The 24,211-nt window shown below is 33.8% G+C and overlaps 1 protein-coding gene across 1 annotated transcript in view; it reads right to left on the bottom strand.

The window, feature by feature from the left end:
* Positions 1 to 23,742, bottom strand: part of LOC118181258 (uncharacterized) — a 320,872-nt gene extending 297,130 nt beyond the window's left edge. The window contains exon 1 of the mRNA XM_085823405.1: positions 21,469 to 23,742. Within this exon, the coding sequence (XP_085679531.1) occupies positions 21,469 to 21,913 (445 nt within the window). The 5' untranslated portion in view covers positions 21,914 to 23,742. The remainder of the gene's footprint in view (positions 1 to 21,468) is intronic.
* Positions 23,743 to 24,211: the final 469 nt, after the last annotated feature.

Here is a 24,211-nt window from a genome sequence, read left to right as displayed (position 1 = left end):
AAAATTTATATTGTCCGTATGTAAGTTGTAAAGGTATATTTTAATTTTATAACAGTTATTTTAAGTTTATGCCTCTTTCCTATCCTTTCTACTTCAGCTTACAAATCCCTACCAGAATGAGTTTTTAAAATCGCGTTAAATGCAAATGAGAAGTAAAATATTATTTAAGACAAGTTCCACTGGCTTTGCCAGAGAGAGAGTTTAGGATTCCTGAATGGCGCGCTTTTACCTTTGGACTACATCTATCTATGCTAATTCAGAAGTCAAACAACAAAAGTCAGCGTTAATTTACAAAATTTTCACAGGACTAGTTTCGATGGTTTTACCGAAACATCATCTTCAGCTGCAAAACCGCAAATGAACAAGATAGGAAATAATGTTTAGATAAGATAAGAAAGCCTGGACAAGAATAAGCAAGTGGCGCCATCTGTTGGCGAAACCAGAACTAAAACATAATTTCTCTAAAAGCCGAAGGCAAATTTGGATTGGAATTAGGATCGTTAACTAGAACAGAAAGATTTTTATGAATGTGAAATGCCTCTAGAAAATCCAGTTCTCCAATGGAAGATGTTTTTTGAATAATTTTGGCAGCAGAAAAATTGAGTGTGATTTTCGGACCAACAATCTTGAGCAACAGAAGACTTCTGTGTTTCCTTTTTTCTAACATATGCCTCATGTTCTTTGACGCGAAATTTTAGGGCTCTCTTAGTTTGGCCAATGTAAATTAAACCGCACTGGCAGGGAATCCTATAAATACCCCAGGAATTCATATCCGGAATGGGGTCCTTGAGTATAGAAGTTGGAATTTCATTGATGGGAGAGTAAACAACCCGAAAGTTAAATTTCTGCAAAATATGTGCAACTTTATAGCTAATTGATGGAAAGAAGAGAATGACAACAGAATTTTTATAATCTCCTAAAATAAGAAAATTCGAATCGAAATTGATGAGCTAATTTCTCTCACTCAACTCTGTTTGAAACAAACACATTTTGTTTTCCAAAATAAATATTACAAGCAAACTGAGGGATTAGCCATGGGAAGCCCCCTCACTCCCATCCTGGCTGATATCTACATGCATTATTATGAATCAAAATTGTTTGAAACTTTAAACTTCCCGGCATGGTTCCGCTACGTAGACGATACTTTTACCCTGTTTGAAGGTAATAAAGATGATTTAAATAAAGTTCTTTCAACAATGAATTCTATTGATCCTGCTATTCAGTTCACTTTTGAACTTGAGACTTGCAATTCTCTTCCGTTTCTCGACATTCTGGTCACACGTAACACATCCAACTTCAGTACTACAGTTTACCGTAAACCTTCATCGGTTTGCCTTCCACCACACTTTAAATCATGTCATCCGACTAAACAAAAGTTAGCTTCATTTTATTCCTATGTTTTCCGTGCTCTTCAAGTTTGCTCCTCCAAACTAGCCCTTGATGAAGAACTAAATTATTTAAAAGCAATAGCTATTGACAGGGGCTTTTCACCCAACATTTTTAATCAAGCAGTTAAAAAATTCTCATCTCAACACACTAAAAGCCACACTCTTATTTTAGGAGATTATAAAAATTCTGTTGTCATTCCCTTCTTTCCATCAATTAGCTATAAAGTTGCACATATTTTGCAGAAATTTAACTTTCGGATTGTTTACTCTCCCATCAATAAAATTCCAACTTCTATACTCAAGGACCCCATTCCGGATATGAATTCCTGGGATATTTATAGGATTCCTTGCCAGTGCGGTTTAATTTACATTGGCCAAACTAAGAGAGCCTTAAAATTTCGCGTCAAAGAACATGAGGCATATGTTAGAAAAAAGGAAACACAGAAGTCTTCTGTTGCTCAACATTCTGTTGCTCAACATTGTTGGTCCGAAAATCACACTTTCAATTTTTCTGCTGCCAAAATTATTCAAAAAACATCTTCCATTGGAGAACTGGATTTTCTAGAGGCATTTCACATTCATAAAAATCTTTCTGTTCTAGTTAACGATCCTAATTCCAATCCAAATTTGCCTTCGGCTTTTAGAGAAATTATGTTTTAGTTCTGGTTTCGCCAACAGATGGTGCCACTTGCTTATTCTTGTCCAGGCTTTCTTATCTTATCTAAACATTATTTCCTATCTTGTTCATTTGCGGTTTTGCAGCTGAATATGATGGTTTGGTAAAACCATCGAAACTAGTCCTGTGAAAATTTTGTAAATTAACGCTGATTTTTGTTGTTTGACTTCTGAATCAGTATTTATTCGGCGTGTTATTGTGTCTTAATCTATCTATGCTGTTACTACGCTCGGCCGTATTACGCGCCTTTGGTAGCTTCAATCGCTAATTTAATATTGCGTACCAACTAGTTTAGAATTGCTTTAGCTTCGGCTAAAGTTCTTTAGTTAGTTATTAGTTAGTTTTTATTTCTTACATTTTAAGCGCAAGTGGAGGTTTTGATGTACGACCTTGAGATAGGGTCCGACTGTTAATCTTTATTTGAAGTAAATAAAGGGTAATTAACCCCTCTTGAATTTACGTTTCTTTTCTTGGAGTCAAGCGATTATTCGCTTAGCATTTCACTAGGTTCCTCGATAGTTAGTTTAAAAGAGTAAACGTGAGGAACTCTATAAAGTTTCCTGCATTTAAATGAAGATTAGATTTGGGGCAAAAAAGGACAATCGAGAGTGGTACTTTGCTTGAAGCCCAAGACAGTTATTATGAGACAACAGTAAGTGGTACTTTACTTCAACCACAAAAGCGTTTTTAGTAAAGAACTACATTGAAATATAATCTAAAAACTTTTCAGTTTTAGTATTTAAGATTTTTATATCAATGGAAAAAAAATATTAGATTTTTGCTAAAAGTTGGTTAACTGGAAATGAAACTTTACTTGGAGCTCGGAACAGATTTCCTTGAAAACGTATATTATGATATAATCCAAAACTTGGTATTTAAAACTCGTATGTGCACATACAATCATAATTCAGAACAACCTATTAGATTTTGACTGTATATCATAAATCGGAATTGGTACTTTACTTGGAACTCTTAACATACTTTTGTGGAAAAATATAAAATCACCAGAGAATCGCAAGAGTTTAGTCTAGTCTAAAACAAAGCAGCACATATTAAGACTATTTCTGTCATATTTGAACGTGATACTTATAGATATCAAGCCGCAGAAGAAAATGATTTTTATAATGGCTGTTTTCGTGTGTTATGCGAATTACAGCCAGCCTCACCCAAATAGTCCTCCCGGAAGGCATTCTTACCCATAGGCAGATAGCCCTCGTGTGCTTTGCCATAATCAAATAAACCAAACCAATCAGCTATAGTTCCAGAAACTAACGAGCATTGTTCATTAATACCTAAATATCGCGGGAATATAGTGCATGTAGATCAAAATTAATTTAGATTTGCTGATACTATACTAATAACACAGAAGAAAATTAAATATTCCGTATAAAAGTATTTGTTTGTATATATGTTTAGATATTTGTTTTAGATGCGTTATAAACACTTAATTTTCATTATATAAAAATCAATTAAATTATATGTTATTCAAATGCCCAATAATATATAATTTTTCATAAAAAGAAACAAAGAGGCAAATATGTGGTACTATTAATATAAATTTACAAAAGGATTTTTTACGCATGGCCAATATTACCTAAAAAAATACAATTCAAAACTTTATGTTTAAGATTTGGAACAGTAAATTAGGTTTTGTTTACAAGCAAGCAATCAGTCCTAAGCGTTACTTTACTTAATGCCCCTCTTCTATTTAAAACATGAAATCGGCGGTGCTGATTACATCAGACTTTTTTTTAAATGTAACACTTTTTTGCTAGGCTTGCGAAAGGTTTTCCTGCACACAAGTGAATATCAACGCGGTTGGAAATGTCTTTAATTAAAGTAATAATTATTTTTACCTATATTTGAATATGTTAAGAATTATGTTTCTACTCTTATAATTTTACAGATAAAGTAAATAGTTCTTGCTGCGTAGTTATAGCCTTCGGGTTTTACAGTTTTTCCAGACCTGCGTTGTTTGATTACTATTGTGGTAACGTATGAGGCAGGCTGTGGTAATGCATACTTATGCATCAAATAGAGAAGTACCAGTATTTAAATCTTCGTGAAATCAAAATTCCATTACATAAAAACACATAGCACATAAAATGCTACTTATGTAAAATATTCTTGAAATATAAAGTACAAAATTCACTGCGTCTTGCAAAATTGTGCAATCAGAATTTATTTTCATGTTTGAAGCTATAAAAGCACACGTGAAAACTTATATAATGTAATCAGCTTATGTAAAACAGAATTTCATTTTGCCGCCCAGACGGTATAGTGGTTAGAGGAGCCTACTAAGATACCAAAAGGCCCGGGTTCGAGTCCCGGAGAAGCCATGGATGTTTGTAAATGTATAGTTTCTGAGCGGTGTGGGGGCACTCTAAATATTCAATGAGCCTAAAATCTTCTCGAGAGGTTGTGGTAGGGGAAGAGGTGTGGGAGATCCTCGGATCCGTCCCCCCCCCCTCCACAGAATGTTCTCCATCAAAACTAGAGGCGGAATCAACAGAAATCGTACTGTCACCTGTATGGTGTTTAAGGCTCTCGCCAACGATTGGGGGCAATCTTGCTGTCCTTGCCAGGAGGAATTTCTTAGGTTTATTCTGATGTTACTGTCTGACAAGTGAAATAAGTCACAACAACACAGATTTTATTATTGTTTTATTACTTTTGGGAATTAATTAAAATGTAACAATTTTAATAAATGTTTAAATTAAATAAAATGTTTAAATAAATGTTCCCCCGCTATATATATATACACATAGTAAAACTGAAGAGTGTGGTGTCAATGAAGTGTCATAAACATCATTGTTAAGTAAACTAAGCATCATTAATCTAATACTGAAAACGCTGATGTGAATGGGACTCTATTTTCCTTCTAAAAAATTGTTGTTTTTATATCACTGTATTGTTCTCGTGCAAGAATAAAATCGTGAATAACATTTATTAAATTTCAGTTATCAATAATTTAGATTATCATCAGTTTAATGTACTATTATAAGCCTCCCAGACGATATAGCGGGTAGGGAAGCCTGCTGCGGTGCCGAAGAGCCCAGGTTTGACTCCCGGAGAAGGCACGGATGTTTGTAAATGTATAGTGTGCGTGCGGCATGGAGGCACTCTAAATATACGTCGAGCCGAAAGCCCTCTCGAGAGGTTGGTGGTAAGACCTCCCCTTAATTAAACTAATATTTTTAAATACAATTGATATGGAGTCACAGTTTTAGAAAAACGACACGAACTTTATTTAAATATTTACCCTATGCGCGTGCTTAATAATAAAAGTTCTTAAGGTAATTTTAGGAAATAATTGCAATACTGGAGATGAAAGATTTATTTAAAAATAAAATCTACTTTCGTGCAGTTCTCGTAAAGAATAAGAACAATTTCTACACAGTTCGCATAAAACAACAATTATAGTTATTAAAATTAGTTTAACAATCGTAAAGTTTTAATAAATATGGAAATCAACAATCCTACTTGTAAATTTCGTAGAGGCAATGCTTAATAAATATTTTAAAAGGAATAACTAAAATTATAATTACGAATATGTCATCAAAACAAATAGAACTTTAATAGTAATAATATTAAAAAATTCTTTAGCAGAACTTAATAGTAAAACTCTAATTGCTAAAGTAATACTTTATTGGTTCTCTAAATCTGTTCTAAATTTCATGAGCTTATGTTGGTAACGGTCTTAAGAAAATGATCTAATTGAGTGAATTCAGGTTTTTAAGTCTATGAAACATTTTGTTTACCACTGAACGAAGAACTACGAGCATTTTATTAAATGAAAAATTTGCTATAGGGTGACCGCATAAAATTCTGATTTTACTATTACATTCCTTCCAACTACTGAGTTAAAGCACTTTTTATGCAGTTCTCTACCTGAATTTTTAAAATCGAATCCATACATATTAGAGAGCAATACTATTTTTTACTGAACATCTTGTAAGATTTAGCATCGTCGTAGAGAGCACAAAGGGCAATATAACGAATTTATTACGTTTGTTACAACAATAAAATAATTTATACTTTATATATCTCACGTTAAACATTTTGTATTTTTCTTACAAAAACAAATACTTTACTATAAATAAAACTCAAATCCGAACACTTCAACACTTCCCTGATCGGAGTTTTTTAATTTTGAAAGTTACTCCAGACTTTTGAAATACATCGAATAATAATGCGCGTATAAGCCACTTTTTGTTTCACTTGTCACATTGCGTGTCAAATATAAAATATGAGAAAATCTCTTACGGGAGTGAATTCTCTAAAATATATTAACTTAGACAGTGATCAATACAAATATAATATCAAGAATGTTTAACTCTTTCGCATTTTTACTTCCGTCTTCGAAGTAAAGAAAGTATTGCAATCGCGAAAATGTTTCAAAGAAAATATCCATTTTTGACCACTATCAAATGCGACTGAACGATCGCTTTGCATGACATCTGTACCTAAGGACAAAATAAAGGACCCTTTTTCCCCAAAACTGGTTGCGAAAAGGATTTAAATGTATTTAGAAGAGTATTTTTCGTGACGTCTGTACGTACGTATGTACATGTATGTATCTCGCATAACTCAAAAACAAGTAACCTCAGAACCTTGAAATTTTCTATATAGGGCTGTTATAACATGTAGTTGTGCACCTACCTTTTTGGTTGCAATCGGCAGCATCAAAAATATATAAATATATATATACCCACTCCATTACTCGGCTCCGTAAGCTCAGTTTTTTAATTCTTATATGTTTGTAAATTGTTCATTTTTTGCTTTAAAAATGTTTACTTATGTTGTTCTTATCTTTCGGTTAAGGTTTTTTGCCTTTGGTTAATCTGCAAGCAATAGTTGTAGAATTATCAACAACTTAAAAGTTGTTTAAATGCGGCTAGGCCATATTGTTTTTACATTTGAAACTTAGCAGAACAGTGAATCAGTTTCTGCACCTTCAGTGTCCTTTACCTTGTGGGACTAAAAGGAAACTTTTAGTTTTGTGCTCCGAAAAAAACTGTCTTCTTGCCCGATGGCCGAATTGCTTGTTTTTGCGTTAGCCCAAAGCGGCAATTTGCCCAGAAGGGCTGTTTATTTCGTTTTGGCATTTTGCGTCGATTCACTTTTAAAACTGTTGAAAATAAAATGATCATAAGATCTCTGACGATCGTACGTTTGCAATCGTCTGAAATCTTTTTCCCAGTAGGCCTTGCGATAAATCTTTATGCAAACAAACAGTTAGGATTAGGAGTGTAACAGATATTTTTGCTTACTAGTTTAGTTTACTCTTTATGCTTTTTCTCGGATTACCTGATTAATTATACTTGGATTATATTTTAGTTTAATATATTTATGTATGAGATGCGTTGGGAATAAAAATAAGAAAAACTCGGAAAACATGATCTTCATGCAAGAATCACGTTTATTCCTCAGTGTGATATAATATTATCTTTTGTAATATTGTTGCTGAATTGAATTTTATGGTTAAAGTGCAAAGAACGTGATATTTAATAAAAGAGATAACACACAAAACGTAAGTTTAAATGAAGTGTAGCAAAAAATACGTATAATTTAATATTCCGTACAAGGAAATCATGTGGTGTATACATCAGATTTTTATAAAACTCTTACCTCATCATCATTTTTTATCTTGATTCAAAGAAAGAGGTAATACATATTAGTCTTTTCTTTCAGCGTAAATAGAGGAATTTACACGATAATGTGTATCCATCATCATCCTAGACGGCTTCGTCAATTAATATTTATGGAGGTGAGGGAGAAAGATATATTGAGCCGTAGAGGAATACGTAGGAGATTTGTCAATATCATGCTGCGGAGCGATTTCCGAACAGCTCATGTTTATACATAAATCTACAGTTAAAAAGAAAAAGAATTCTCAGCATTTTCGATAAGAAAATTTTTATCTATGTGACATTTAAAAATGTGTCGATGCAATGCAAGACGTGTATTTCTTTAGATATATGAGTAATAATTCAGAAACAATGAATCTGAAAAATACAAAATTTTAGGTAGAATATTTCTGAAATATATAAAAAAATCAAATTTTCTAGATTTAAAATGAATGTTACATACCTTATACCCATAAGGAGAACTGTATTTGAATGTAATGTATGGTTTATTCATTGTAATGTTCTATAATACACATTATTTAAGTTTCATGATATCATTACTACTTGCATAAATGACCGCTAAGAACGCTACGCTATATTTAAGAGGTATTTCCATTTAAAAAGCCCTTTTAAGTGTAACATTTTGATTTTTTTTAACCGAAACAATAAATAAAAATATAAAGGAGAATCATGTGTCATACATTTATATATATGTAACATAAAAAGATATGTAAACCAAAATTATAGCTTAAACTAACCCTTAATTTTCCCTCTCTATTCTAAAACTCGTAATAACTTCTCTGGATTGCATCATTTCTATATCAATCCATCTCGCATGACCTGCGTAACGCTATGAGGTAACTAATTCTGAACCTGAATTCTTTTGATAAATGAAACTTTTCTAGCCTAAACCAAAACCTTCCTCTTGGTAAGCTTCCATATTGGATAACTGCGTACTTTTAGCTTCACCCTCTCTGTTGCTTGGACGCAGTTTCGCTGTATTCCCTTCCTATCACAATGGTATTAAAAAGTGTAAATGTTCTGGAAATAGGTACGATTAGGATGTCTAGTGAACTGTGGCCACATGTGTGAACTTAAATAAAAATGGAATATAATCTTACTCCGCTGCCAAGTTTCCTCTTCGGTATGGATCTGAGTTCTGTGCCAACAACACTGCTACTTTTCTATGTCTCAGTGTTCCTCCTTCAGTACTTCTAAAATTTGCTTTCGTTATATATATAATATATATATGTATATATATATAAATCGTAATAATTTATAATAAGAAATCTTAATAATAATTTATAATAATTTATAATAAGAAATAATATTTATAATAAGAAGAAATCCATATACCATCTCAAAGGAACACAAATTGAATTTAAAACCATGAATGAAAAACTTTTTGCGATTAGACTTTTCTTAGCCGATTTATAAACAAGATGTTGAAATTACTATTTAAAATGCTATTTAATTTCTAAATGTTTTTTTCTTTCATGGCTTTAAATTCAATTTGTGTTCCTTGGAGATGTATATGGAAAGATTTCTTATTATAAATTATTATGAATTATTGGTTTCTTACTTTGCAGCTTTATCGCAAGTTTTAGGCTTTTTAATTTACTTTTAATTACTTTATTTCGAATTTATATATATACATATATTGATGAATTCATTTTAACGATTACAAAATCGCAGTAGTTCTAACTTTGATTGAATTCGCATAAATATGAGAGAGACTCCAACAAGAACCTGTAGATCCTGAATAAGAAATCAGTTTCATGTTACAGAAAATTGGTTGTGACGTCTGAATTTTCAAACAAAGCCCATTAAATACTTGCCTAATCTCAGATTTAATAAGCCTGATTAATGTATATCTACTGAAGTAGCCCAAAATTGGTGGCAAAGCTAAAATAAAAATTTAACCAACTTTTTTCGTTTTTTTTATTGATTAAAAGTATAGAAAATATGCGACATTACTTACAATTACTACACAAAAATTACAAGTAACTTAAAAGTCAACGACTTCTTTCAACTAGTATCGACTGAGAAAAGAATAACTTAAAATAATCGTTAACAAAATGAAAATGTTTAATTAGGATCTTAGTAGTATGGAATCAACTCATGCCCTTCCGACTGTATTAGATAGATAAGTAAGTTATCGCTTTTTCTAAAATATTTTGGCAAATTCCTAAGAAGGTTTAATTAATAATACTTTACCTTAATCTTTAATTTGAGCAAAAGGCACTATTCTTACTTACATTTAAGTACAGCCACTTTCAGGTTTTAAATAAAAGAAGCTAAAATTTCAAATTCAAAATATTCGTAATCGGAGATTACACAAATTGGCCTGCTTAAGCTGGCTCAACATTTTAATTGCACTTAAAACAGCTGGCTAGCAGGATGGTTAAGGCTGGAAATATTCCTGGCAGAGCTGGGCGATAGAACGTTGTAACGTCGCCAACTGAAACGATCTGAATTTGCATTTCTAGGCAAGAATAGCCTTTTATTATATACAGAAAATCATATAGTATTTATATTAAAGAAAAATTTTAAACATATCTTTTCTATAACCAACAAAAGCCCAAGTCCGTTTCTGTCCCTTTGGAATTCCAAACTCCTTTTTACTTCCTTGAACGAAGTAAAAAGGAAATATTGTAATCGCGAAAAATTTCAGGCAGCATATTTCAACCAAACTATCCATTTTGACAGCTAGCGAATGCAATTTAACGATGTTTTTGCGTGACATCTGTACGTAGGGACAGAACAAAAGACTCTTTTCCTCCAAAAAAAAAAAAATATAAAACAGCTTTAAAATTAATTCTGAAGAGAATTTTTCATGGTGTCTGTACGTACATACGTATGCATCTCGCATAACTCAAAAACAAGTAGCCTCAGAACGTTGAAACTTTGTATATAGGACTGCTGAACGCTGCTCAAGTGGACTGCCGCCCTTAACTATAGTAAGCCTTACGGTATTTGTTTCCACTTGGCAGATGCTGTCTAATCATGACTCGCTGATCCGACAGCATTTATTATTTCAAAATCTTAGGTTTCATAATCACTCATTATTTTACATAGGTTTTTAGTATCTATAACTGCCTGGTTGTTAACTCAAGTTCTATTTTAACTACTACGCTGCTAACTATACTACACTACTTTAACATGGGCAATGTTGCTATACTTCCTTTACACTACAATACTACTTCAATGTTTTACACTAGACCACAATACATTTTACGCTGAGTACTATACATTGTAACAATATCATATATAAATGCAAGACATAGAAGAATATATTAATGCAAGACATAGAATATCCTATATAAATGCAAGACATAGTAAACCTGGTTATAAATATAATACGATAATATTAGATAATTTTTCTATCGCGAAATTTCGAGTACATACAATGCCTACAAAACTTTACACTCTAGTACTATAAGCTACAAAAGTACACAGTCGGCTAGAATTGCATTTTACATTGGGTACAATACATTGTGATTCTATTATATATATGTACAAAATTTACAAAATATATAAGCATTAAAGTCGCATAACCTCATACTACTACTTATACAGATATACTGAACAATTACTGTAAATACAGTAGCTCTATATCTTGATTACAATTCACACTGTACTAGTTAGCCATATAATTACAAAATTAAGAAATAATATACAATGTTAATCAAACCATACACTGTTATTCATTATTGATGCAGGTACCCAATGATAATACTATAAATGAAAAATGCTAAGGTTAGGTTACAATACACTTTTCAAAACCATTCCTAGTTAGCAAATACAGTGGAACTACCAACAACATGATTTAAACATTGATATTTCAAGCATAAAGCATAATCCAATTTATATTCTGTACTCTAACTTTAAAAAAAAAAAAAAAAAAAAAAATTCTTTTCCTTTTTTTTTGGGGGGGGGGGGTAACAATAGGTTATGCCTCCATCTATGCTGAGTAAATAAATAAATATAATTCTGCCAATAATGGAATAAAAACAATTCAACAATGATACAGTTATATAACTAGTAATTTTTACAATACGTTTTAATGATTCTTTCAGTTATGAGACTTATTAATTGTAGGGTAATCTAAAAGTCACAAAGATGTGTACAATGAAAAATTAAGAATCTATGCACCAATGTGGTTAAATCACACAAACATTGAACTGTTCAAGGTTCTGCAATGGTAATAAAGCTAATGTTATGTCATTCACAAGGAAGTCTTTACCCTAAGATGATCCTTTAATTGTGAGCGTACAAGGTACAGATGTGTGCAGTAATTGTCAATTATTCTGAAGTGTTCGCTCTGTTTATGCCTGCATGACTCTGTGCACAGTACTTTAATACCTCATTCAATTTGCGTTTAGCAATACTATTCTTGCAGATTGTTTCTGCCCATTGTGGCCAAAATAAATCACTTGGTCTCCTCAGGTGATAAAGTTTGGTGGATGCACAATGGAAGAGATAGTGATCTGGATCACCTACCTCTCCACATTCACAGGATTCTGTTCCGCTTAAGTGGAACCTCTTTAAATAGGTAGGGAATGGTCCATGTCCAGAAAAAAAGTGGGTCTGTGCACCGTTCGTGACTTTTGCTACAGTTCCCACTTTTGGAAAAAAAGAGTAGGTCCTTCTAGTGGTAAAAAGAGTGGGTGCTGAGTCCCACCTTTCCTGCCACTGGCATAATAAATTTTCAAGAGTACTTCTCTTGAGATAAGAGGTTGGGAGTTTCACAGGATATTCTCTCAGGCTTTTATCATTTGCTGCCGATTTGGCAAGCTCATCTGCCTTTTCATTGCCTGTGATGCCCACATGAGCTGGGACCCAGACCAAGTGTGGACGTAAGGAGGGAGGGCAATGCAAAAGAATTTTTTGAGCTCTTGTACATAAGAGCTCTTGCTTTTATTTCCTCTAATCGCTGCTAGGCTAGAGGCCGAGTCACTGAAGATTGTTGCTCTGAATCTAAGTGAATAAACTGCAAATTTAATTGCTGCTTTTAGCGCTGCAACCTCTGTCGGAAAGACTGTATTTCTAATATCTAGTCTTCTTTTCCATGTTTTAATAATAGTCTCCCCTTGTAAAGCGCAAAATGCACTACCGGCGCCTCGCTCTGTTTTGGATCCATCCGTGTAGAGGCTGAAGCTGTTCTTTTTTGAAGATGCGTACACAAGTTGAATGCTGTCGGACAAGTCTATGTGTGCGGGGTGCCCTAAAAGAACTGGTTTGTGCTTTTCATAGTCTGTGTGATAATAGTTCTGATTCCATAATGTTGCATTCTCATCCAGTCTCAGCACTCTTGCCAATAGGGATTCCCGTTCTGCTTGTAAGTCTAATGGTGGTATACCAGCAAGCACTTGAAGTGCTGCTGTAGAAGTGGTTCTGTATCCTCTGCATATCAGTAATAATTGCATTCTTTGTATTGTGAGCAATAGTTTACTCATATGTGAGGAGATATTTTCCCCCCAAATTGCTGCACCATACAAGATAATCCTCTCGGATATAGTACGATACCAACTTCTCAGAATATTGGCTGGCGTTCCCCACTGTATTCTTGCTGTTTTGAGCATGTTATTTGTAAGGCTGTTTATTTTCTGTTTCACCTTCTTCAGGTGTGGAACCCAAGATAATTTATTATTAAAAGTCAGTCCCAAGTACTTCAGATTGGGCACGCATTTGATCGGTATACCGTTCATTTTAATGGACGGGTTTCTTTTAGGAATACCTTTCCTACCTATGTAGAGCAATTGGGTCTTCGTTGCAGAGATGATCAGTTTGTGACTCTTGGCCCAGGCTGCAAAGTCGTCGACTGCCTTTTGCGCCTTTTGTACCACGTCTTTCTTGCTAGTAATGACTAGAAGAAAATCATCTGCGAAGGCTTGTATATTCACATTTGGATTATTATCAAACAGAGTAAAGGCTGTGTTAGCCACCAAATTCCATAACGTGGGTCCCAAGCAGGAACCTTGGGGGCATCCTCTTTGCAGTTGGTAATTGATAACCCCTTTATTCGTAGTAACCTGTACTCCTCTATCTTGCAGATAACTTCGCAAGAGCTTGATAATTTCAAAAGGGATTTGTGCATTATCCAGGCATTTAATTACGTTTGGCCACCATAACGAATCGAATGCCCCTTTGATATCCATTCCCACTACTATTGTGTATCTGTCATTGTTCCTGCTGGCTTCGATATTCTCCAGAAGGTTCTTAAGTGCCTCCTCCGTAGACTTCCCCTCACAGAAACCAAACTGATTTTTGTTGATGTAATTTTTAATCTTAAGAAAGTAGTTGAGCCGCCCTAAGATGACCTTCTCTAGTACCTTGCTAATGGAAGGGAGAAGACTAACTGGTCTATATGCTCCCGGATCCGATGGATCTTTACCTTGCTTGTGGAACAATGCTACTTCTGCCCACTTCATGGCCCTAGGAAAGTGTCCTATTTTCCAACAAGCCCTACATAACGAAAGAAAAAGTTGAGGGAACTCATGATGAATATATTTGATCATAATATTATCGATGCCATCCGGTCCCGGAGCTTTCTTGTTTACGAGGCCTTTGACTATTCTAGTAATTTCCTGAATGGAAGGGAGCTGATGGTCATGCTTTTTGCTGGTCCAAAGAAAGTTTCGAAAGTTATATCTTGTTTGCCCATGTTCATCAAAGTCATCCCTTACATCATCCTTGGGAAAGATAGTGGTGAGCACTGACAGCAGGACATCTGATATGCTAGAGGCACTTGGTGCCAGTTTTGCGACTAGCTGAGTTGGGCGAAAGACTCTATCTGTTGCGATTTTTTGCACTGGGCCATAAGTCTCTTTTAGATTGGAACAATGTTTTTTCCAAGATTCAGTTTTCGCTTTCTGTATGCGCTTTTTGTAGAGAGCACGTTCTTTCCTGTACTTTAACATTTTTACGGATCTTACTTCTTCTTCTTGTTCTGCCTGTGCCAGCCTCCTCAAGGCCCGTACTTTGCTTCTATGAGCTGTGAGGCTGGGATTCCACCAGGACAATGGTTTGTCAACTTGAATGGCTTTCCTTTTGTAGGAAGCACTTGCTGCCTGAGTGATATTCTTTACTAGAGTATCATACGCCTCATCTAGTTGGACTGGTGTGGTACAATTATTTAAATTTTCTTGGTTAATTACGACATACGGCCTGAGCTTTTCTAGAAATTTCTTGTGTCCCCCAAAGCAAGTCTTAAATCTTTGTTTTGTTTCGAAAGACACTGAATTTACCAGTTCATACTGGATTATCTGATGGTCACTAAAAGAAGGGAGGTCAGAAACAACCCAGTTGTTCATATACTGTACAATTGGGGAGGATGCTAAAGTTACATCTGGCCAACCTACTGCTCTAGATGTTCTAAAGGTAGGAGGGGAATCCAGTGTGTTTACAACTGTAAGCCTGTGCGCTGTGGCAAATTCTATGACAGCTCGTGCTCTATTATCCTCTCTGTCAGCTCCCCATAGTGGACTGGTTGCATTGAAGTCCCCAGCCACGATAGAGTATTTTGTGAGCCTCAAGATTGCTGGGTCTATTTCCTGTAACAGCCCCTCTATTGGGAGACTGGGGGGAAATAAGCATTGGTTACTACGTACTTATTATTTTTGTCCTCCAGCATGATTGTTACCGTATTCTCTGTCTGATCTATCAACAACGGAGCCATAGGTCCATTGTAGACTGTTGCCGCCAAGTTAGATTTGGAGAGAAAAACAATGTGCGTTGATGGTAAACCCGGAATGATGCCATTCGAGGTGTACGGTTCTTGTAGTAGAGAAATGGAGATTGAAGACTTTGTTAATATCTGTGCCACATTGAGTGTCGCGGCGCGTGCTCTTTGGAGATTGCTTTGTAAAAAGCTTATTTTACTTAATTCTTGAGTCAAACTATGCGAATTTACATTGGGAGGGTTCTGTTCAAGCTGAGACGTTCCAATTCTTCTCGGTAACAAGGACATTTCGAAAAGTTGGCTGGGTGATGGAAGTCGTGAGAAGTTCCTTTCGCCTGGTTAGAATTTTGACAGTTAACACAACTTTCTGTGGCTGTTGTACACTCTTTTGTGAGATGTCCTTTGCTGCACCTTGCACAATTTGGAGTTGACTTGCAGTTTCTTCCCAAGTGCCCGAATTCTTGGCAGTTATAACAGCGCTGAACCTGGAAGTATTCTTTGAAAGAGCAAGAATTAAGGCCTATGAATATCCTCTTGCAGTTCAGAATTCTGACAAAATGTTCCGAGGCGATTTCTACCAACTAGTTACTGTAACCGTCTGTTCTGGGCAGAGGTCTTCTAGGGAAAGCAATATCTCGGGACTCTTGAGGAATAAGCTGCTCAAAAGCTGTAGTTACCTCCTCAGCCGTGGTGTCCTGCGGCACTCCAAAGACTATAAGTGATTTCCTTATCGGTTTGGGAATTCTAACACTGAGAGACTCTCTAAGACTAGTGGAATTCAGGATGGCGCTCTGGAGCCTTTGGAGATGTGCTTTCTCTCTGCAACGAATTAACAATTCCTTTGATCTGGTAGGGCGTACAAGTGTTATCGAGATTCCCAGTTTCTGAGGCTTAATGGTATCAATGAGCTGTGCCCTAATACTCTCCGGTGTTCTATCAACGTCCTTACCTTTCACCAGCAGTACAGGCTCTGCTTTTCTATGAAAATCGTTCTGACAGTTGTCTGCTGTGGATTTACCTTTTATTCCTTTTCTTCTACCTCTTTTAACTACTTCTGTATAAAGTGACAAGTTAGCTTTGTCCTCCTCTTCAGGAATTTGATTATTCTCGTCTTTTGAATGTACCGTGTTCTGGTGAGTGCACTTTAGAGTGACACTTGATCTGGTCTCCTCTAATTGCCCTTCTAGTCTTGCTATCGTAAGCTCTTGCTCTGTTAGTAAGCTCCTTAGTTTGATGAGGCTATTTCGCAGTATGGTAGTATCTGCCTTATTAAATTTTTTCGATGTGTTTTTGGCCGTCAGCAACGCTAAGATCTTATCACAGTGCTTATTAAATATAACTTCCCTACTAGAGGAGTCGGAGTCAGTTTCTTGTACAATAGCGGAGACCTGTGAGGTAGCAGTCGAGAGGCAGGTTCCTGCTGAGGAAGCGGAGTTGGCAGGGGACGCTACGATAGATGCCATGCTAAATAACGTGCATTAATGCTGTGAGGGAACTCAAAAGTACTGTGCTTTTAACGTGAAACTATAAATCATTTAATATCACTAATGTAAAATAGGATTGAGAGGACTGAGATCATAACAGGTATGCTGAGTGCTTAGTACTGGCAGCACTATTATTAGAGTCACTCTGAGAACACTGGTGTGAGAATGGAATGAAACTGGACCATGCTCAGTGTTACTAACTATTTTAAAGACAATAGTGATACAGATAATTCTTATATCCTAATAACAATAAAAAGTTATGATTTTGATGTAGCTAACAGATACATACACATAAATGAATTCCAAGTAAAGCAATACAAAGTGAGAAGCTAAGTAGTGTGCTTGCGCTGTGTGCCGAAAACTAAAATATGCATTTACAGTTATAGAATTTTCAAGTGAGCTTTAACACATTTGCACTAAGAAAATCCTCTCAGTAAGGTACAGAATCTAGACCGTATATATATGGCCATGAAATCCTGGATCTTACCCTGATTTGTTTACGTATTGCTTTGCAGTTTAAAAATTTTAATGCTAAAGAAGAATTAATTTAGTCAGTGATTACAACCAGCAAATTTCATGTAATTTATGTAATGTATTTGGTAATATAAAATTAAATTTTCTCCGGTAAACTTAAACTTTAAATTATAAAATTTATTGAAGAAAGTATAATTATGTTTGAAAGAACTTTCATGATGCCCAAAAAGCGAAAGCGTTGCATTTTATATGAAGGACGATATTTACTATATGCTTGTTATATACAAACTGCCTTTTATAGAATGAAAAGAATATTGTTAAAAGAAACAACAAATGTATAATTCAAAAAGCTGGCTATATGTTTTATTTCGTTAAATATTTATCCCAAACATAAATTTATATTTTTTTAAACAATTTCATGAACATTATTAGTGGGGCGGTTTCTTTTATAAAAATAAAATCTAACATCTTACACTATCCATGGAAAACTTCCAGTTAGTTGAATACTTATCACTCTTAATTTAAAATAAAAATATTCCTTGCCTTTACATGCCTGTTTCAAAAACTCATTGAGATAAAAATCTGCTGACAAGATTATTTTTTCGTGCACATCATGAGCATAATTCAAAATATTCGAAAAAAAATTTGGGAAACAGCTACAAAAATACAGTTATTCGTAATAGCATACATATTAAATTTACAGAACACCTTCGTGAAAGTATTTGTTAATCATAGCATCGAGAATTTTGAAAATAAAGCTATGGAATATTTTATATCTAAATAAATAAAATAAAATGTATATTTCACCAAGTGGAAATTCACAGGGATCATCTAAAAACTTATTTTACATAACCCTCCAATCCCAGTGACGGAAATATTTCCGTGAAATTTTCTACCTTATTTTAAATAAATTTCATAGTAGAAAGGACCAATATTTAAATTTATTTACAGCTTGCGATAGTTATTTCAACACCCTTTATATTAAAATATTGTGAAATTCTGCTTTTTAAATAAAAAATATTGATTGCAAAGACATACATTCTTGCGTTTTAGTTTTATGAAACTTTTATTATTAGATGTAAGTTTGCAAACTACTCGCAAGTAAATATTAATATTATGTAGTATAAAACTTAAATCTGGTGCACATTAACTCTGGATGATGGATCTGCAGTAATTAAATGCCCACCTGGTTGCAGAATGAAATTCTTAGCAAAGTAGCTTTGCAGTAAGGCTCGTGTTTCTAGCCAGGGCACTTTTTTGTAGTCCATTTCAAAATTAAAAGCACATTTAGGTGTCAGCTCATGTACAGGCGCATGCTTTCATTCATACGCAATTAGTAAATGGAAGAGAATTAAAAACATTTTATAATTAATAATAATTCATATTTTCTAAAAATAGAAAATGGAGATTTAGCTTAACAAAGCAAACAACTTAAAATAAAAACTGAAATACGATCTTTATTTTCATATTAATTATTATATATCAATACTTATTTCATTTTTCATAAGTACGGTATTTATTTTCTTGTCCAAGGATGAAAATGTTTTACCCTAAAAATGTTACTGATACCATTATTAGCAACAAAAAGTTTCAGAAAATTTTCCTTGCCTTTACATGAAAATTAAATTTAAATTTAAATTCAATTTTAAATCTGAAGAATTTCAGATAGCTCAATAGCAAAAGAAATATTTTTTGCAGAATTTCAGTGTCCGATAAATAACGTAATTCTGGAATCTTATACAACTCTGCAACAGAAACTTTGAAAAAAAAAGTTTAATTTTTTTTTTTTTAAATCTTTCTTTCCTCCTATGTTGTAATTACATCAAATATCTATTTGATGGAACTTCATTATGAGTTGATATCTTTATACAATTATCCTTTTAACTTAAATTACCCCACAAATTAAACAGATAGTATTCAGGAAAAAATTTGTTAGCATGCATATAAATATTTTACCTCCAAATCAGTTTTAAGAATTAAGGCAGAAGTAATTTAAAAATAACAATATGCATTTTACAAATATTAGCATTCGAAATTTCAGTAACATCGCGGTTAACTCATTCAAATAAGTCATTCTTAGCATATCCACAAATGGAGAACAAAGCAGCTGAAATCCAAAATTAAAAAATTTAAATAAAATTTGCATATGTAATCTCACTATTTTTCTATGTGCTACTAAAAGGATCATCTGTTGTTTTAATAACCCCTCCGAAAGGCCTTCCCTCAATGTAGGGAGGGCAGCGGCAACACGAAAGTGTGCTATCCCTCTTTCACGGCTTAATCCGGAGCGACCCCTTCCCTTCGAGATGGCAACTCTTATGTGGACAGTATGTGAGGGATCAGCTGACTTCACAGTGACTAGAGTCATCGTTTATCCGGTGATTCATTCAGGCTCGGCAGTGAATGTAAGGATACTGTCAAGTCTGTCTTGAGCTGTGTGGTCGCTCCACATTAAATAATCTAAAAGGTAGTCCTTGGGGGAAGTTCGGTCTCATAGGATCGCCTTTGGGTGTTAGTTCATAAAAACCTTGCATGAGCTACTCGGTGGCCCGGTCTGGGCGTTCCTTACTCTGGTGCAACGTTATTTCACTATTTATGCTGCATATAAAATAATATTTATGCTGCAGTGAAGTCCTTATCAAGGTTTTTGTCCATGTAGATTAATTAACTATTACTTTAAAAGATATAGCTATCCCTGATACTTATCAGAAATAAAAAAAGTGAAAGTCAGTGAGAAAAATGACGTTTCAAAATCAAAGAATTCGTTACATCCATAGAATTTGAAACAGAGCGCTTAAACGGAATTGTCGAAGAAAGAATGTTGAATGAAAATTCTGGCGTGCAAGGCAGAACTGTATAGATGATGTCTCATAATGCCTAATATAAAGCAAACTGGTGCTCTAAATAGGTTTAGGGAAAGCATCTATATAAAACTGCCGTAGCTGTTGGCTAGTTATTATAATGCTGGCTAGAACTATAATAGTTTGGCATGTATCGAACTTTATAAAGCTGTTTCTTTCTGGTCCCGCACCCGTCATCATTACTGAATGTCAACTACTACATGAACTTGGATTCAATGCTTATTTCTTCCCTTTCTTTTCACTGATCACCCAACATATTTAGGAACTATTGCATTTTTAGCATTATTGTATTCACGTAGTATTTAGGAAGAAGAACGTGGCAAAATTACTTGAACCCTAAACTGCATATTCCTTGAAACAGCAACAACCAACTTCTAAACCTTTGAGGCTAATTTAAGCTATATCTTGAAGCTGCAGGCCCAAGACACACAATATAATACGCTTAGAAAATATTATATGTCATAGAAAATAACCACGGATGAAGTTTATTGTGATATTAATTTCAAATAATCTTCATATGAAAATAGCTCTAAAGAAGTTTAGAAATATAAATATATGCATGCGTTCGAAAATTAAATTAAGAATCATAAATTTTGTTAGCTAAGCAGCAAACCGCACAAAGAGACTTTACCAGCCACATGTTGCACGTAAGCCATTGCTGCTTCAAGATATCATTAACCTTTTCCCAAAGGGCTCTAGGAACCAAATTTTATGTAGGCAATCTTGTATTAGAGACATTAAATCAGCTAATTTTACAGGAAGAAGCAGAAAAACAAATTAACAGGGCCTTACACTTCCTACGTCATATTAAAAAGTAAATTTTAAATCTCTATAATTTACTGAAATTTTTTGAGACACATTTAAAATTTTGAACATTTGGAACATATATGTCCCAGCCCTGTGGAAAAAGTTAACTTATATATAAAACTAGCCTTCTTGTAGTCTTCGGGCATTTATCGATGATCACGTTGGTTGTACGAGCTACTAATTTTTGATTAAATTATATGTTAAATTGTTTCTTAAATAGGAGAATTTTTGAAATCATTATTTTAACGCTCTATCTGTCACTTGAATAATTTAGATTGCATTTCGTATATCTTATACAGTAGCATTAACCCATTAAACTCACTAGTATCCAAAGCGTTTTACTCATATGTAGTTCTGAAAAAAATATATTTCACAAAATTTCAAAAACATCCAAAAATTGAAACTTTTCTAACTGTTATTCTTTTACAAGCTCAAAAATAAATAAGAATTAAAAAGTCGCTTACCAGTGCCAGGAAGCAAAACGTTCAGCAAGCATAAGAACACAGCCAATGGCAATGGCATATGTGGTATTGCCTTCCGGAAAAAACCGTGCTTCTCACGAATGCTCACAATTTCTACTTTCCCACCATCACTTTGTATTCCAAGGGTTGCATTCGAGCGTCCAGGTGATGGCACAAGAGAGGGTCGCGGTGATGGTGATCTGCGAAAAGCGCTTGAGGGAACTGTTCCCAATCGGATGTTTGGATCAGTAGATTCGGAAGCGCTGGGGCACTGACATAAATGCGTGTTTTCTGGCGATGATTGAGATTTTTCTGGTCTCTTGGGTTTGTTGCAATACCCACATCGCTCTGTAAGCGAGGTTTCAGCTTCGTTAGTCAGTGATTCTGAAGCAACAAAAGTCTGCTGACCATCGATAAGAAGTTTTGGTGAAGATTCCTGGTTTGCCATTCTTATACTTTTTAAGTAATATAAATTTTTATATGGAAAGTGTTTATGAAACTCAAAAAGTTAACACTACTATAAAATATAGTTTTATAAAAGCAGTTCTTTATCACTTTTAAATTTCCTAATAAAATGCATTTATGTATTTTCAAATTTAAAATTCTTTAAATCTTTTTTTTCCTTGGTTTTTAAAAAAATTTGCAAGGAATTTAACTATTGACAAAGTCACTGTCTTGTTTCTGTATCAGTATATTAAGCTTTCCACAAATAATGTCTTTTACATACAAAGTATCTGTTTAAAATTTAAAACAAACGCACAGATGAGTGCAGGCAATAAAAATTTCTTTTTGTTCCCACTTGTAAAATAGATATCGCATATGATTTTTGCTTCTCTCTGTCTTATTTATCTTCAGTTCTTTAGTATAACTTACTACAAAATATGTAAGATGAATATAAATGCTAAATTTTTGTTATAATCTATCTTTTTGCATTAGTATGAAGTTCATGCTTATTTTCCCATTAGCGCACATTTTATTTAATTCAGATTTTTATATATAATAATTTTCTGAATTATATGTTATTGTCAGATTTATAATTCATTGCTTTTCTTACAGAACTGCAAAATTCTATCATCTTAATTTCCTGATAAAAATTTAACAATTTGATCATTTTATTTATATTCGTATGAACGCTTTTTTTAACAATGAATGAAAACAAAGTTATATGCTTTTAATAACAAATCTTTTTTTTTAAAGTTCAGTTATTTACATTAAAGAAATTTTATGTTCTGAAATTATTAAGAAAACATTTTCAACTTCTAAAACTTGTTCTCGTTTTGTTTTGACACACTAATACAATTAAATAATGAAAGATGTACGGTTATTTATTTTCGAATTCCTAACAATTATGAAACTCGCCTAATTTTATGTTACTTCCAAAACTTACTTAAATAAAACTGGTTTGATAAAGAATAATCTATAAACTTAATTCTAATAAAATATATTACTGTTTTCAAAAATAATTTTTATTTTGCATAGAGAAAATTTATTAAGCTTACTTCTTTGCATAGAAATATGTTAGGCAACAATTATCATTAGTAATCGTTCTTAATTTCTCTTTCGAAAATGCAAACGATATTATTTTTTAGAAATCTAGTTAAAAGCCCTAAACACACATTACAGTTATAAATAAGTTAGTTTTGTTTTCTTCCTTTTACTGCTCTTACAATCAGATATTAATTTAAAGCTTCTATATAAAAAAAAACACAAGTTCTTCAAATAATACAAATCCGTATGTTATTTTTCTTCTTGATGGTAAATGTTGCAAAGGTAAGCTAACACTTACTTATTTACCAAGTTAAAATTATCTTTACGAACAACTTGATGCACTTTGGGTTATGAGGAGCCAAACGAACTTTCTAGAAACCGTGCTACTAAATTATTGTCACGTATTTTCATGTATAAAATTTCACAAACATTTCTATTCGAAAACTTTCCAACAAATATTTCACATAAAACTTACAATATTAGCATCCAAAATAAAGATTTTTCTTACTTATCATTTCAATAGGCAACACGCAGCTACTGAGTATGCACACTTTGCATGCATGTGAAAGAATGCTCACACTTGCCAACATTCTTCTTTTATCAGAAAAGAATAAATGCAATAATAATATACGATGATGCGCGTGCTTTAAACGAGTATTTCCTTATGATGCTGTAGCTTTAATCCATTCAGAATTTCACTCCATCCAGGATTCAAGTTTATTTATAACTGCGAACACCTGAGCTTGCGGCCTCAGCGACAGCAAAGGAAGAAATACTATTTGTGATGCTGGAGGAGATCGTCTGCTCGCATTTACCTATGATCTGATAACATGCAGCGCCGCCTAGTGGCGCTGTATGGATTCTTCTAAACGAACGGCTTCGAAAAAGCGGCTTTTTTTTCCTGCCGGAGTTTATTTCTTTTCTTTTTGCAAAGGTTTAAAAGGGGGAACGCACAAAAGTAAAGGGAGCAACAGTTTTCAGTGATGTTTTCGTGATGCTTTTGATGCAGTATGAAAGGATCTCAAGAGGGTAGTGGTATAACCTATTTCCTGAAATGTTGTTAACACGTTTTACTTAAGTTAGCTAATTAAGGGAACTGAATGCCTTTTGTCCTAAATAAAAGCTGTGTTTTCAATTACTTATACATTAATCAGTACCGTTAATACTTTTTTGTTATAATGCACATTGTATATACAAATACGTATGATACGATTGTGATTTACCTACATTATATATATAGATGATATGTTATTAATTT

Source organism: Stegodyphus dumicola, chromosome 9 (assembly GCF_044657685.1).
Source record: "Stegodyphus dumicola isolate Sdum_Otavi_A_Nest chromosome 9, ASM4465768v1".
In the NCBI taxonomy this organism is placed as follows: domain Eukaryota; kingdom Metazoa; phylum Arthropoda; class Arachnida; order Araneae; family Eresidae; genus Stegodyphus; species Stegodyphus dumicola.
Note: the sequence above shows the minus strand (reverse complement) of the source record. Positions and strands in the feature narration are given on the sequence as shown.